General features: G+C 38.3%; 1 protein-coding gene across 1 annotated transcript; it reads right to left on the bottom strand.

Moving 5' to 3' along the window:
- Positions 1 to 7,968: 7,968 nt before the first annotated feature.
- On the bottom strand, positions 7,969 to 8,610 carry LOC121994661. Its single transcript, XM_042548618.1, has one exon. The coding sequence runs from the start codon at positions 8,608 to 8,610 to the stop codon at positions 7,969 to 7,971; it is 642 nt and encodes a 213-aa protein (XP_042404552.1).
- Positions 8,611 to 13,149: the final 4,539 nt, after the last annotated feature.

Raw genomic sequence — 13,149 nt, 5'->3', positions numbered from 1 at the left:
TCCCTATGACTGAAAATATGTATGTCAAAATATGACAATATGATATATGAACCTATAGCCGAGTGACGAGACTGGATGCATGAATGACATTGTGGAATGTGTAATGCAATGTTGATGTCAAGGCACTGACATAGTGCATACAGAAAAATGGATGAGATTGTCGCATCATCGCATCATCGCAACATCGCGAGATGTGATCGACAGAATGCAGGTGGTCAGGACTTGATATAGGATATAGTTCTGGATCCTAAGAGAAAGTGACCTAAAGTTAGTCACTGTAGGTAGTCTCTCCGTTCAAAAAAAAAATACATGTAGATAGTATCTAATATAATATGGGAGTAGGGTTCGCCAAATGACAAATCCCTACTAAGGTAGCACAAAAATGAATAGGCAGATCTCCTAAGTCCTAAGCTATCATACAATAAAGTAAAGGAAAAACTAAAGTCCTTTCCACCAACTCTAGTGGAATATGTGAGGTCATAAATCTTAATCAGATTGTTGTAAAACTGGGCACATAAAGCTAAGTTCACTGAATGACTACAGTAAACTAATTTATCAAACTGATAGTAATCAATAATCTCTACGATAGGTGCACAATATCTGGTGAAGAATGACCTATTCAAAACCTAGATTTTAGTGCAACATATGTATGCCGTAAAAATTCTAACCTAAGCCTCTCAAAGGAAAACCTAGCATCAGTAGATGGGGCATTGCTAGGGCTAGGGGTTAATATGTCATCATTTCCTAAAATTTTATACTTACAAGACATTCATATAACAACAAATAAATAGCCAAAAAGAGTTATGTAGTTAAGTTAGGATATACCGAGGCGACATTGTTGAGATTTTGGAGGGGAAAAGACGAAGAAGTAGCAAGAATTGGCCGTGGAAGGCGCCTTCTTGCTGCCACAATTGTGAACAGAGCGTCGTTCTATTCGCTAAAAAAATTTAAGTTGAAGGCACCTTCAGCCTCATCAAAGGCACCTTCAAGGTGTTCTGAAGGGCGCCTTCAACTAACTAAAGGCGCCTTCAGTTGGTTGGGGTGGGAAATTTCTCGCCCTAACGAGGGCGCCTCCGATTGACTCAGAGGCGCCTTTGAAGGTGAAATTTTTATTTATTTAAATTTTAGAATTAATTAAGTTTTGATTTTAATTTAATTTTAGTTTTAGTTTTAGTTTTTATTTTAATTTTAATTTACTTTGTAATTTAAATTTAATTTTAGTTTTAATTTTTTAAGTTTTAATTTAATCTTAATTTTTAATTTTAGTTTAATTTAGTTTTAATTTAATTTTGAATCCTTAATCATCTCACTCGATCTACATTTTTAATCAGAAAATTCTATAATATTGTGAGATAAATTATGTTGAATTTTAGGGTTTGATTTAACTTTGTGTTAGATTCAAGTTTAGCTTTGGGTTCAACAAATAGACATTCTTTAGATAAACTTTTAAGCTGCGGTGAGTCACCTGGACATCATTAGAGTAATCACGCCTTCGAGGTTTTTCAAATAGTCCTATTTACTGATCTTAATAACAAAACTTTAGTCTAACCAGTTAGGATTGGTAAGGGGTAGCTTTAGTTAGTTTCACTAAGCCAAATGCACCAAGTCGAAGCCATATCTTCCTATACATGCATAGATAGAGCTTCCCTAACCTACTATCATCCAAAACTTCTCCAGTGTTATTTTTTAAGTTAAACTTTTATCTCTTTTTAAGCTAATTCTAATTACCCAGCCGGGTAAACTATTATTTTAGAGGTGCCAGCTAATTTGGAGTCTTCCCTTAACTTATTGACATGTTAAGTTTTGGGGTTGTGTCGATTTATTTTATAGTTATAATAGACTTGGTTGTAGTTTGTGTTTAGGTTAATTTTGTTTTTATTTAATTTAGGTTTATTTGATTTGATTTTATTCTTTTGGTTTAAAATTTTAATTTTCGAGATTGAGAGTAAGTTATTTGATTTATTTTGATTCATGTAGTGAATGTTAATTTTTGGTACATAGTATTGGTTGAGTCCTATTTGCGTGGTTAGACATACTTTTGGAACCCAGACCTTAGTTTGATTTTTATTTTGAGTGACTAGAGATATAAATGTTTTATTAGTTGAGCTAGTCTCGTATCCGAGTCCAGACTTATTATACACATCTCTTTGTGACCCAAATATCATATCTAGATACTTGGATCGAGTTATGAATTTTTCTAGTAATTGTTTTAGTTCAACTACTTCTCCTTTCAAATTGAAATTCTCCTCTTCAAGTTTTCCAACTTGAGTTGGAGTTTTATCTTGAATTGGCTCAGTGGTTGAGAATGATTTTAATTGTTCGTTAAGTGTTTTATTTTCTAAATTTAGTTCATTTATTTGATCTTCATACAAGGTTAGTTTCTTATGTAAACATGCAATTATTTTTAAGAAAATTCTGCTTAAAGTATATTGAAACGAGTGTGGACTCATGGCTTGATTCGGGTTCGGACCCGTCTTCTAATTCGCTTTCCTATCCTGGTCCATATGCCATTAGTGCGAGGTAGTTGGTGTGTATTAGTTCGTCACTATCCTATTCATCCGCGAATGATTCATCTCACGTTGCTTTGAGGGCTTTCTTTTACTTGAGATTCGGGCAGTCGTTCTTGTAATGCCCCTTCTTGTTGCATCCAAAGCGCATGATGTTGGTCTTGTTGTTGCTGGAGTTTGGAGTAGAGTTGATCTTCTGCAGGTCCCTTTTGGTGAAGTTCTTCTTTCTCCTGATGAACATCTTTCTTACCAGGTTCACCAGGTGTTCTTTATTGTCTGAATCTTGGTCAGACTCATCTTCAGGTTTTGGTTTGGTTCTAGATTTTTCTTTTGATGTTCCTGCAATAAAACCAACACCTTTCTCAGGTTTTGCATTAGTCTGTTCGTGCAGTTCTAATTCACAGAAAAGTTCATCTAATTTCAATTTGGATAAATTTCTCGAGATTTTATAGACATCCACGATGGATGCCCATAGTGTATTTCGAGAAAATACGTTTAGAGTGTACCTTATAAGATCTCGGTTCTCCATATGGTGGTCAATTGTGTGAAGTTCGTTGAGGATGTCCTTTATCCTCACGTGCAGCTGACTGGCAGTCTCACCTTCCTGCATTTTGATGTTAAATAATTTATTTAAAAATAGGTCTCTTTTGTTACCTTTGCGTCGTTGGTTCCTTCGTGTAGTTATATGAGTTTGTCCCATAGCTCTTTTGCGTTTTCGTGTGGGCCGACGCAGTTTAGTTCCTTTTTCGTTAATCCGCACTGGATTGTGTTGAGGGTCTTGAAGTTGATCTGGGCCTTCTTCTTTATTTCCGGATTCCAATTTTCCAGGTCCATTAGAATTATGGTGTTGTGGTCGATTGGCGCCTTATATCCTTTGGTGACGATGAACCATTGGTCAAAATTGGTCTTTAGGTACACTTCCATCCGCATCTTCCAATAGGGGAAGTCATCTCCATTGAAAAGAGGAGGACGAGCAGTGTTGTATCCCTCAAGTTAGGCCATTGAGCACCGAAGATAGAGAACTAGCAGAAAGTACCAAGACTTGGTCTTGGATTAGCAGAGTTTTAAGAAAATAAAATATATCGAGAAACTTGAGTGGTGTTGCACCAATTTTGAGTGAAATCAGAATGAAAAAAATTATTTGAAGAGGTAAACTTTTACCAATTCAAATAGAATGTGAAAAACTAAAATTCAAAAATCAATTCCCCTTGACTTAATTGGTGGTTGCACCAATTCAGAACAGAACCTGCTCTGATACCACTTGTTTGATCGAGTCACATGTGAAAGAGGGGGGAGGTGAATCACGCGATTTTGAAAAACTTTGCTTTCATTTTGAGATCAAAGTAAATGCAGCAGAAGGACACAAAAATCAAAAGCAAGTAAGAAACCAGAAGCAGACACGGTCGATTTATTTGGCTCGGAGCCTTCGACAACTCCTACTTCAAGACCTAAGTCTCGCGAACCTATCAATGGGTAATCCACTAAAATATATTTTTTGGTACCTCCGGAAAAGGGAATCGAGTATATAGAAAAGATGGAACAAGTGCAACACCCTACACTTGTCCTTTTGCAAATAATTAAGTATAAATTACAAGTTTGTTACCCAACACCTTCGAAGATTGTCAGCTTAGGCTTGGTGTCGGTCGACTCCTCGGTAGTAGTCGAGGATAACAGCGTCGTAGCAGAGTCACCGTAGGAAGCTGGAGCAGTTAGAACTTAAAATGGACGCGTAGAAGCTTGTACAAGTGTTGTTGTTAAAAGTCAGGTCGAGAAGCCCTTATAAGGATTGTGGAAGGTGCCTCCAAAGGCCTTAAAGGCACCTCTAACCCGGCAAATTTGATCCCGAACAACTTGACCCTTATCCATGACGAGGTCTGATTCTTATCCTGCGGAAGACACCTTCCATGCACTGAAGGCACTTTCTATGAATAGTGTTAAGGGCCTTCAATGCTTGAAGGCGCCTTCCATCCCTTGGAAGGCACCTCGGGTACTATTCACCTGATGTTTTTTGTGCTCTTCTTGTTCTATAAAGTGTGTTAGTCCAATAAATCAAATAATAATCTGCAAGATAAGTATTAGCACAATAATACTGAGTAGTAATTAGACTCTGTCTCCCTGAGACCAGGATCTAGTCAAAGTCTTAGTTTAGGGGTCCAAAATGGATCTAAACTGAACTGACGCCTACTGTCCCTCAACTGGGACACATTCTTACTGAGTCACTTTCCTCTGGTGACTTACTTTTACTTGCCCACTTGCAGTCGGTTGACTAGCCTCTTGACCCATCAGATTTTCATGCCAGCTGTCAGGTTCGCATACCCAACTGGACTTCCGCCGGCTGTTAGGTCCTGCGGACCCAACCGGACTTTTTACCATATTTTAAGTCGGCCGTTAACCTATCTGGACTTCACACCAATTATCTGGTCCCACAGACCTAGCTGGATTTCAGCCTGATATCAGGTCTTCCAAACCCATCAATTTCTGCACACTTGGTAAAGTACTTAGATCACAAATACATCTAACTTAACTCTCTTGTTATTCATCAAAATTTGAGTTAAACCGTTAATGCAAACTAACACTTTGTATCACTTGGAGCTAATTTTAGGAAATTGTGTAATTGTTTACATATGGTAAGGACTCCTAAGCAGCCAGATGCAAAACAATGCAGTTATTATGAGATGAGATTTATGAGATAAATTATAGAAGAAGTTGCAATGATCGAGGGGGATTGATTGCAATCGGTAGTAATATTATCTTCATTACCTTAAATAATTAGAAGTTTCATTATCATTTTTTCTAATTATGTTTTGTTCTTTAATATCATATAATTTATATGCGTATACAGTTCACAAAAATGAAATACTGAAGAAATTGATAAAGTATAATCTGAAATAACTGAATTCATACAAGATCATATTTATAAATAAGTATGAACATGAGTTCATCATATTACATTTGCAAGTGATAATATGGTGTAAGTTTATAGTTTATTGAACATGCTATTTTTTTTTGCACAGGCTTGAATTCTAGACAGTAATAAAATTCAAATACTTTAATGATTTCATAGGCATATACTAGTCAAATTGCAATTGGCAGCAACCATGAGTTTGCATGCATATACTAGTCAAATGCCTCATGCGCCTAGCATCGAGGAACATCAAAGCAGTAGTAGATTCTACATCTAGGTAATCCAGAAGTCAAAGGGGCTATAGGATCTCTAACTTAGGCATCAGTCCATTAGGTGCACATAACCAAAGCACAAAAGTGCTGGATAACTTGTGTTTTTTTGTACTATAGGACACTTCTTGATGCTATGTGTATATATTTTCCCTTGTTTTTGTATGTGTGATACACCATGATTTGTCAGTTGGCATGAACTTGAACCAAGCTTTATGAGAAATGGTTGTGCTTGTTTATTTCCCTCTGCTTAGAGCACTTCTTGCTTAGAGCACTTCTTGCTTAGAGCTTATTTTTCTACCAAGCCTATTTTTTACCAACAATAATGTTAGTGGCAGGAAATAAACGAACCCAACCTATTTTTTTATCATCTACTTGAGCATACATTTGAACTTTAATAGATGTGTTTTTTTATTCTCCCTTTTTTTAAGCTATTATTGTTGTTGAATAGAATTAAAATCATGTGATTTTGTTTTCACAGGCCGGAAATGATATCTTGATGCACAAGTGGAGAAATTTGATATATTTTAGAATTTATATGTGTAATTTTCTATTTGCGGTGGATACTATTTAATTTTGTATACTTGACTCAGAAGTTTGTGGAATATGGTTATATACTTTTTATAGTTTTATTGTTGATACATTACGAGTCTATTGATGACACATCATTGTAATTCATGAATATAAATTCTTCTTGTCTCCTCGGGGCGGTGTGATGATTAAGACATGGGGAGTTGTCACATGAGGTCTTGGGGTCGAAACTCGGCGTGACCGAGCATAACCTCCTCCATGTCTTAGCCATTTGTACTAATGGCTAGTAGTCACCCGTGATTTACCTCCTCCGTGTTGGCCTAGGGACGGGTTAACGGGGGTGCTGGGAGCGAGCGAATCGCCTTTTTTTGTCACATGAATATAAATTTTTGATTAATGATATTTTGATGATGTTTGGATTGATTTTATATAAATTTTGAAGTATGCTAGTCTAATATTTTTTAATTATTTAAATAATTTATCTTTTAAGTATAAGACAATAGTTTTGTAAATGTATTATTTAAATAAAATAACAGTTTTACAATGATATAAAACACAATAAAAAATAATGATTTTAAACAATGGTCAAACTATTACTTTTCAATTAAAAACACAACAGTGTAAACAGGTTGTGAAATTGTTGCTTAAAACACTTAAGGACAACCGTTTAAAACTATTGTTAAACTGTTATTGATCGTGCTAAAAAGATAACGGTTAAAAATTATTGTCAAACTATTGTCATTGACTAAAAGACAACGATTATTAACTATTATCTTTGAGTGCCCCTTTTAACAACACGTCTTTTAACAATAATTTTTTAGGCCTACGATAATGGTAAAAAATTATTGTTAATGAGAGTTTTTCTTGTAGTAATTTAACCTAAACACGTTGTAGCAATTATTGAGTAGCTTCTCCACATTGTGATAACTCGTTGTAGTAGCTATTAGATAGTATTCGATATAAATTTTAGAAAAATGATATGTAGAGAGAAAGAATCTCAGGGAAAAACTCAAGGATAAACACATAAAATGATGAGCCCACAAAAAATGGAAATGGTGGGCTATGATTTTATATGTCTATCCCTGAGTTTTTTCTTGAAATTTTTTATCTTGCGTATCATGACTCTAAATTTTAAATCTTAAACTCACCCTAAACGCATTGCAACAATTACTGAGTATCTTCTATATATTATAGCAACTATCGAATAACGTGTACACGTAGTAGCTACTGGATAATTTATATACTATATATATCCTAAATTTTAAAGTCAACCTAAATATATTGTAACAACCACTAATATTTTTTATAACAGCTACTTGATAACTTCTACACATTATAACAACCACTTAATAGCAGTTACACATGAGCTACCCGATAACTACTATAACCACGTTAAGTCAAAAGATAATTTCAGAGTAGCACCCATTTAATTTTGTTCAGACAAACAAAGAGGCTTTCTCTTAATTTGGGATGCTTTGTTTTTTTTTTTCATTTTTATTAAAAATAATCACATTCTAAATATTTTTCTCAATTTATTATTTTTCCAATTTTAATAATTTTGACCAAAATTATTTTCTAGATGCTGCTCAATATTAATTCAAATTTGAATTAAATAAATTTGACTAATTCTGGTCAAATGATGTCCATATTCCTCGAATCAAACTTCAACTAAAAGAACCAAAAAATTTATTAAAAAAAAAAGAAGTAAAATCAGAAGTAAAACTTTACACGATCCTGTTCTTCCTCTGTTCCTACTTCATTCCACAATCTCTTCGATCGTGCTCAATCTCTGCCTGTAATTCCACCGCCGTTGCCTGCCCTGACTCTGCTTCATCGCCGGCATCTTCTTCTTCTTCTTCTTCTCATAAGGCGAGTTCGATCCGTAATAACGCTCATCGCCGCCATCAAAATCAGTATAAAATCCAAATTCCTTCTCGTTCACGGCTTCATTAAGCGCGACGCGCTGCCCCGCTAACTCCGCCGCCACCGGCATCACCCTCCGAGCGCCCTTGCGTCGCCGTTCGCCGGAGCCGGAAGCATACGCGGAGAGGGCCACGCTCGCCCGCACCGCGAGCGCCGCCATGTCAGAACCAGAGAGCGGGTACTCGAGCTTGGAAAGCGGGAGGAGGAAGTAGAGATGGCCCGGCCGGAGCGAGTCGGCGGCGGCCAAAGCTGGGATTTTGGCGTTGCAGTAGAGCTCGTCGGAGCTGCAGATGAAGGAATTCGATATGCGTTGGCCGGGTAGGACGTCGCGGACTTTGGTCTCGGCGGGGTACTCCAGCAAGGAGCCGTCGGCTGTGACGACTTTAGATGTCAGAGAGAATCGCTGGTGCTCGGAACCTCCGTCGGCGGCGGCGGCGGCGGCGGAGGCGAAGGAGGAGGAAAAGCAAGAACCCATGAGTCAGTTGAAATGGAGAAGATTGGGATTGATATTTATAGACGACGGGGAAGAGAAGGATGAGGTGCGTGAAGTCGTCGTTGTTCGATTTGGGTCAGCAATGACGATAGATTTTGGGGGCTATCTTAGTAGATACGGGAAAGTTTCATTCCACCCTCTATAGTTTGTTTTTTTAAGAAAATACCCTTTAAATTTGAATATATTAAAATGGCTCGAAACTTTAACATATATTATTTTGTTGTAATAATATTATTAAAAGTGTTTAATCTTAAAAAATTACTCCTTTATAAGTATACAGGGATGGATCCGATGGATCCAAAAACAAAGAGGTGGACTCCTTTTTTGACGAGTACTAGGGCCATTTTAGAACTTTGAGGGGTATTTTGAAAGATAGGAGAGCTTGATGTGACGTGTATATTTTGGACGATGGCTTTCGAACTGCAGGCACGAGAGTCATTCAGTTGCTTGTCTTGTCGCCCAAGCACAAGACGGAAAGTTTTTATTAAATTAAAACGTTGACAGACGAGAAGTCATCGCGAAGCTTCCTTTTTCACGGGAAAGAATAAATTTATTTTTTAGAGTCAACCACACAACAAAAATGGTTAAAAGAGCACTAAATTTGTCGGAGCACCTTTTTTTTTTTTCGTTTATAAGTTTTTAAATTAAAGATAAAATTTTTTTAAAAAAACATCATATTTGTATTTTTTTAAAAAAAATTAAATGATCACCCTCCTATGATTTTATCCTAAAAATATTTATAAATTAAGCATTGTTTTAAAAACTATTAAATAACTTCACCAATATATAGAAGCTATCGAATAACTGCTATAGGTTATGAAAGTTACATATTAATTTTATACGTTTAATCATAATTAAATTATTTTCATTTGAAATATAAAGAGTATTGTGTAAAATTAATTTGATGAATTATGTTCACTTCAAATATAATGAGTATTGTGTAAAATTAATTTGACGCTAGAAGAGTGATGAATAACGTAACTATTTTTTTCGTCAATTTTTTCTAACAGAGTCGTTAGTAGCACTAGAATAAAAATATAAACAGAAAGATAAAGAACATCAAATATTTACTTGGTTCTCAACCCTCATGGTTAATACATCCCAGGCTTACACACTCAATGCGAGTCTACAATGTATATCTTCTTTCTGAAACTTCTTTGGAGGCGGAAAAACCTCTTACAGATTTATAAGACAATCACAAATACAAAGTATGAGTAGTAATATAAACAATAAGCATGTAAGTAAAAGCAAACTCAAGTTGATCCGATCTTAAGGTTTGAATGTCACGACTCTCCTCATGGCACTGCTCGGACCGCATGAGCAGGATCTTGGATGAACTTTTGAGCACTTAGAATAGAGAAAATCAATGCAATTGTTGTCTGAAGAGCTTGTCTCGACTCTCCTTTTATATAGCTCGATCGTCACTCCTTCGATCTACTGGACCTTTGTTGACTCAGTTCATCCTATTCGGGTTAAGTTTTGGCCTTTTGGTCGATTAGAACACCCTCCGGTCGCCTAGACCTTGGTCAAAACTCATCCATTGATTGAACTTCTAGAACCCAATAAAGTTCCTTTGGCTTGACCAATAGCTCTAGGGTTGACTGTGTTGGGGATCTTGTATGATCGGCTAGAAGGGGGGCTTGGATAGACAAAAATGATCGCTTTCTAGGTATTCGTTAGTTTACGCAGCGGAATAATACAAATAACAAATAGAAAGCTAATCTAAAAATAAGAAGGAAATACAAACCGCTAACACGACGATTTACGTGGTTCGGAGATAACTTGCTCCTACTCTACGGTTGTCTATAAGGTGGACGATCCTTGTGATCCTTCGGTGGATCAATCCTTGGAACTCCGGCTAGCGCGAACTCCTTCTTGGTGGAGTAAATCTCGCACAACCTTGATCAATACACCGCACTCCAATCACAACTTGAGGTAGACTACTAATAGGGGGTTAACCACCTTTATTTCGTCGGCCTTAACCAAGCTCCAAAGCCTTGGTTATATAGGTCACGGATTGGAAAACCCCGCTTACCAGTCGACTGGTGAAAGTGCCAGTCGACTGCCCTCTGCGGAGATTAGACCGTTATAACCCAATGGCTCGATACTAGTCGACTGGTGAAAATACCAGTTGACTGCTCCACACTAGCCGAGCAAAAAGAAGCATTCTATTCGCTCCCAGTCGATTGTACCAGTCGACTGCCCAGTCGACTGTACCAGTCGACTGCCCAGTCGACTGTACCAGTTGACTGCCATTTCCATCAGTCGATTGGTATTCCGAGTACAGTCTCTCAGCACTCAAACCCTCACCCTTACGACTCCTTGACTTTTCGTTGCAATCTTGACCTCTTGCCTTCAAGCCTACTTCCTTTGGCTCTCATCCCTCGGATGCATTCAAGTCTGCGACTCATCCCCAATGTCATCCTTCGCGTATGTCTCGAAGTCGCTTCCCTCAACCCTTGTCCTTCCTGCCTTGTCCACGGTCCCTCGGATGCTTCATCCTTCACCGGACACGAAGCCATCAAGCTGAGTCATATGTTTATCCTGTAAATCTGTATACACACATACACATATCAAATATAAGGATGAACCTAACTTAAACTCTTTGCCCAAACACCAAAACACATGGTCGCACAGACCATTGGGATTGCTCTAACAATTTCCCCCTTTTTAATGTTTGGCAATACGTTTAAAGTAGGGAAAATATAATAGCAAATAAATATGCTAAAAACAATGGACTTACGTTGCCAAGGATACACACTTGGACTTACACCACCGAATAGACTTACGTTACCAAGGCTACACACTTGGACTTACACCGTCGAATGAACTTACGTTGTCAAGGCTACACACTTAGACTTATACCGTCGAATTGACTTACGTTGTCAAGGTTACACACTTGGACTTACACCGCCGAATGGACAATGCAAACATGCATTGGAACTTATCCCAATGTTCCCCCTACACCTATGCTCCCCATTGAGCTAGGAATTTTACCACAGGACTATTTAAGAACCTATCACAAGGCTCCCCCTACACCTATGCTCTCCATTGAGCTAGGAATTTCATGCAAAGTTATTTAAGGTTTTCCCAACTAAACCTTACTTTTCCCCTTTCCCTAATATCAAAAAGCTCTAACAATATTCCAATTGTTGAAACTTATCATCTAGATTGATCCTAAACTCATGTATTTATCCCCCTAGGTGTTGGTGCAGCGGGGACCAGCAAGAGGGGGGTGAATTGCCTGTAAAAAAAAATTATACCCTCCTCAAAGCTTTCCAACTCTTAAAATAAAGCAACAATATTAAATTAACTACAGAAATAAAAGGAGACAGAAATTAACCTGGTTACAACCAAGAGGGTTGTTAATCCAGGGCAGTAAGAAAAGCACAGTAAGAAAAACTCCTTTTCAGAAGGCAGAGAAGCCTTTTACACTTTGACAGCACAGTAGTTGCTTAAACAAAAATTACTAGAGTTGCTATTTCGTTCGAGCTCGTTGTTCCACAATAGCTACCCGAGACCCCCTTTATATAGGGGTTCTAGAGTCTATCTGTTAACCTGATCTTCGGGATCAGGTTTGACTTGAGAGAGATCGGTCGACCGATCCGCAGGTTCGGTCGACCGATCTGCAGGTTCGGTCGACCGAACCTGCTGTACCTGCCCATCTTTCCATCCAGGTGCAGTCTCTGTGGATTGAGCTCAGGTTCGGTCGACCGATCATTGTGTTCGGTCGACCGATCGGCCAACGGTCTTCCTCTGCGCTGGCCCAATCAAAACGCTCGACTGAGTCTCTAGATAAACTTTGGTTCGGTCGACCGATCAAGAGGTTCGGTCGACCGATCAATCCCCCAACGGCTGGCTTGCTGATGTGGCTTCTGACGTGTCACGAGCGGTTGGTCTTCTGAGGATTGGGGTTCGGTCGACCGATCATGGGGTTCGGTCGACCGAACCGTTGACAAGTCAACTCCAGTTGACTTGCTCCGATTCGGCTCCTTGGGTGATTGCGGCCATCCGGAATAGGGCTCACCCGAACCCAGTTCCCGACCTTCTCCTCGAACAGTCTTCCGTCCGGCTTCTCGTCCCTTGAACGTCGCGCACGTTCTTCTCGCTCCACCGGAGTACTCTTCCGTAGCTCTCTCGTCCTTCGGACGCACCGAGCCCGTCGACTCCCTTCCCGTGCCGTCCTTCTCGCTAGCTACGTCTTCCGCTCGACTTCCTGCGCTCCTAAGTTCCTGCACACTCAGACACAGGGTTCAGACAAAACGCAGGACCTAACTAACTTGGTTGATCACACCAAAACTACCACGGGATCCAACAATCTCCCCCTTTTTGATGTGCATCAACCCAAGTTCAAGTTAGGGTAAGACAGACACAAGAAGTAATTTTAAAGAAAAATTACTAAACTAGCATATTAAGCATAAGTTTTGCAATAAGTAAAATTGCAACACTATTTAAAAATTTAAACTTCCTAACTCCCCCTAAACTTGTACTTTTCTTTATTCTCCTCCTTTGATCACAGCA

This window comes from Zingiber officinale, chromosome 6A, assembly GCF_018446385.1.
Source record: "Zingiber officinale cultivar Zhangliang chromosome 6A, Zo_v1.1, whole genome shotgun sequence".
In the NCBI taxonomy this organism is placed as follows: Eukaryota; Viridiplantae; Streptophyta; class Magnoliopsida; order Zingiberales; family Zingiberaceae; genus Zingiber; species Zingiber officinale.
This window is presented reverse-complemented; position numbering and strand designations above follow the sequence as displayed.

Bases quoted from the DNA above. Each gene is read 5' to 3' on its own strand.
- LOC121994661 (XM_042548618.1), bottom strand. From the start codon at position 8,610: ATGGGTTCTTGCTTTTCCTCCTCCTTCGCCTCCGCCGCCGCCGCCGCC.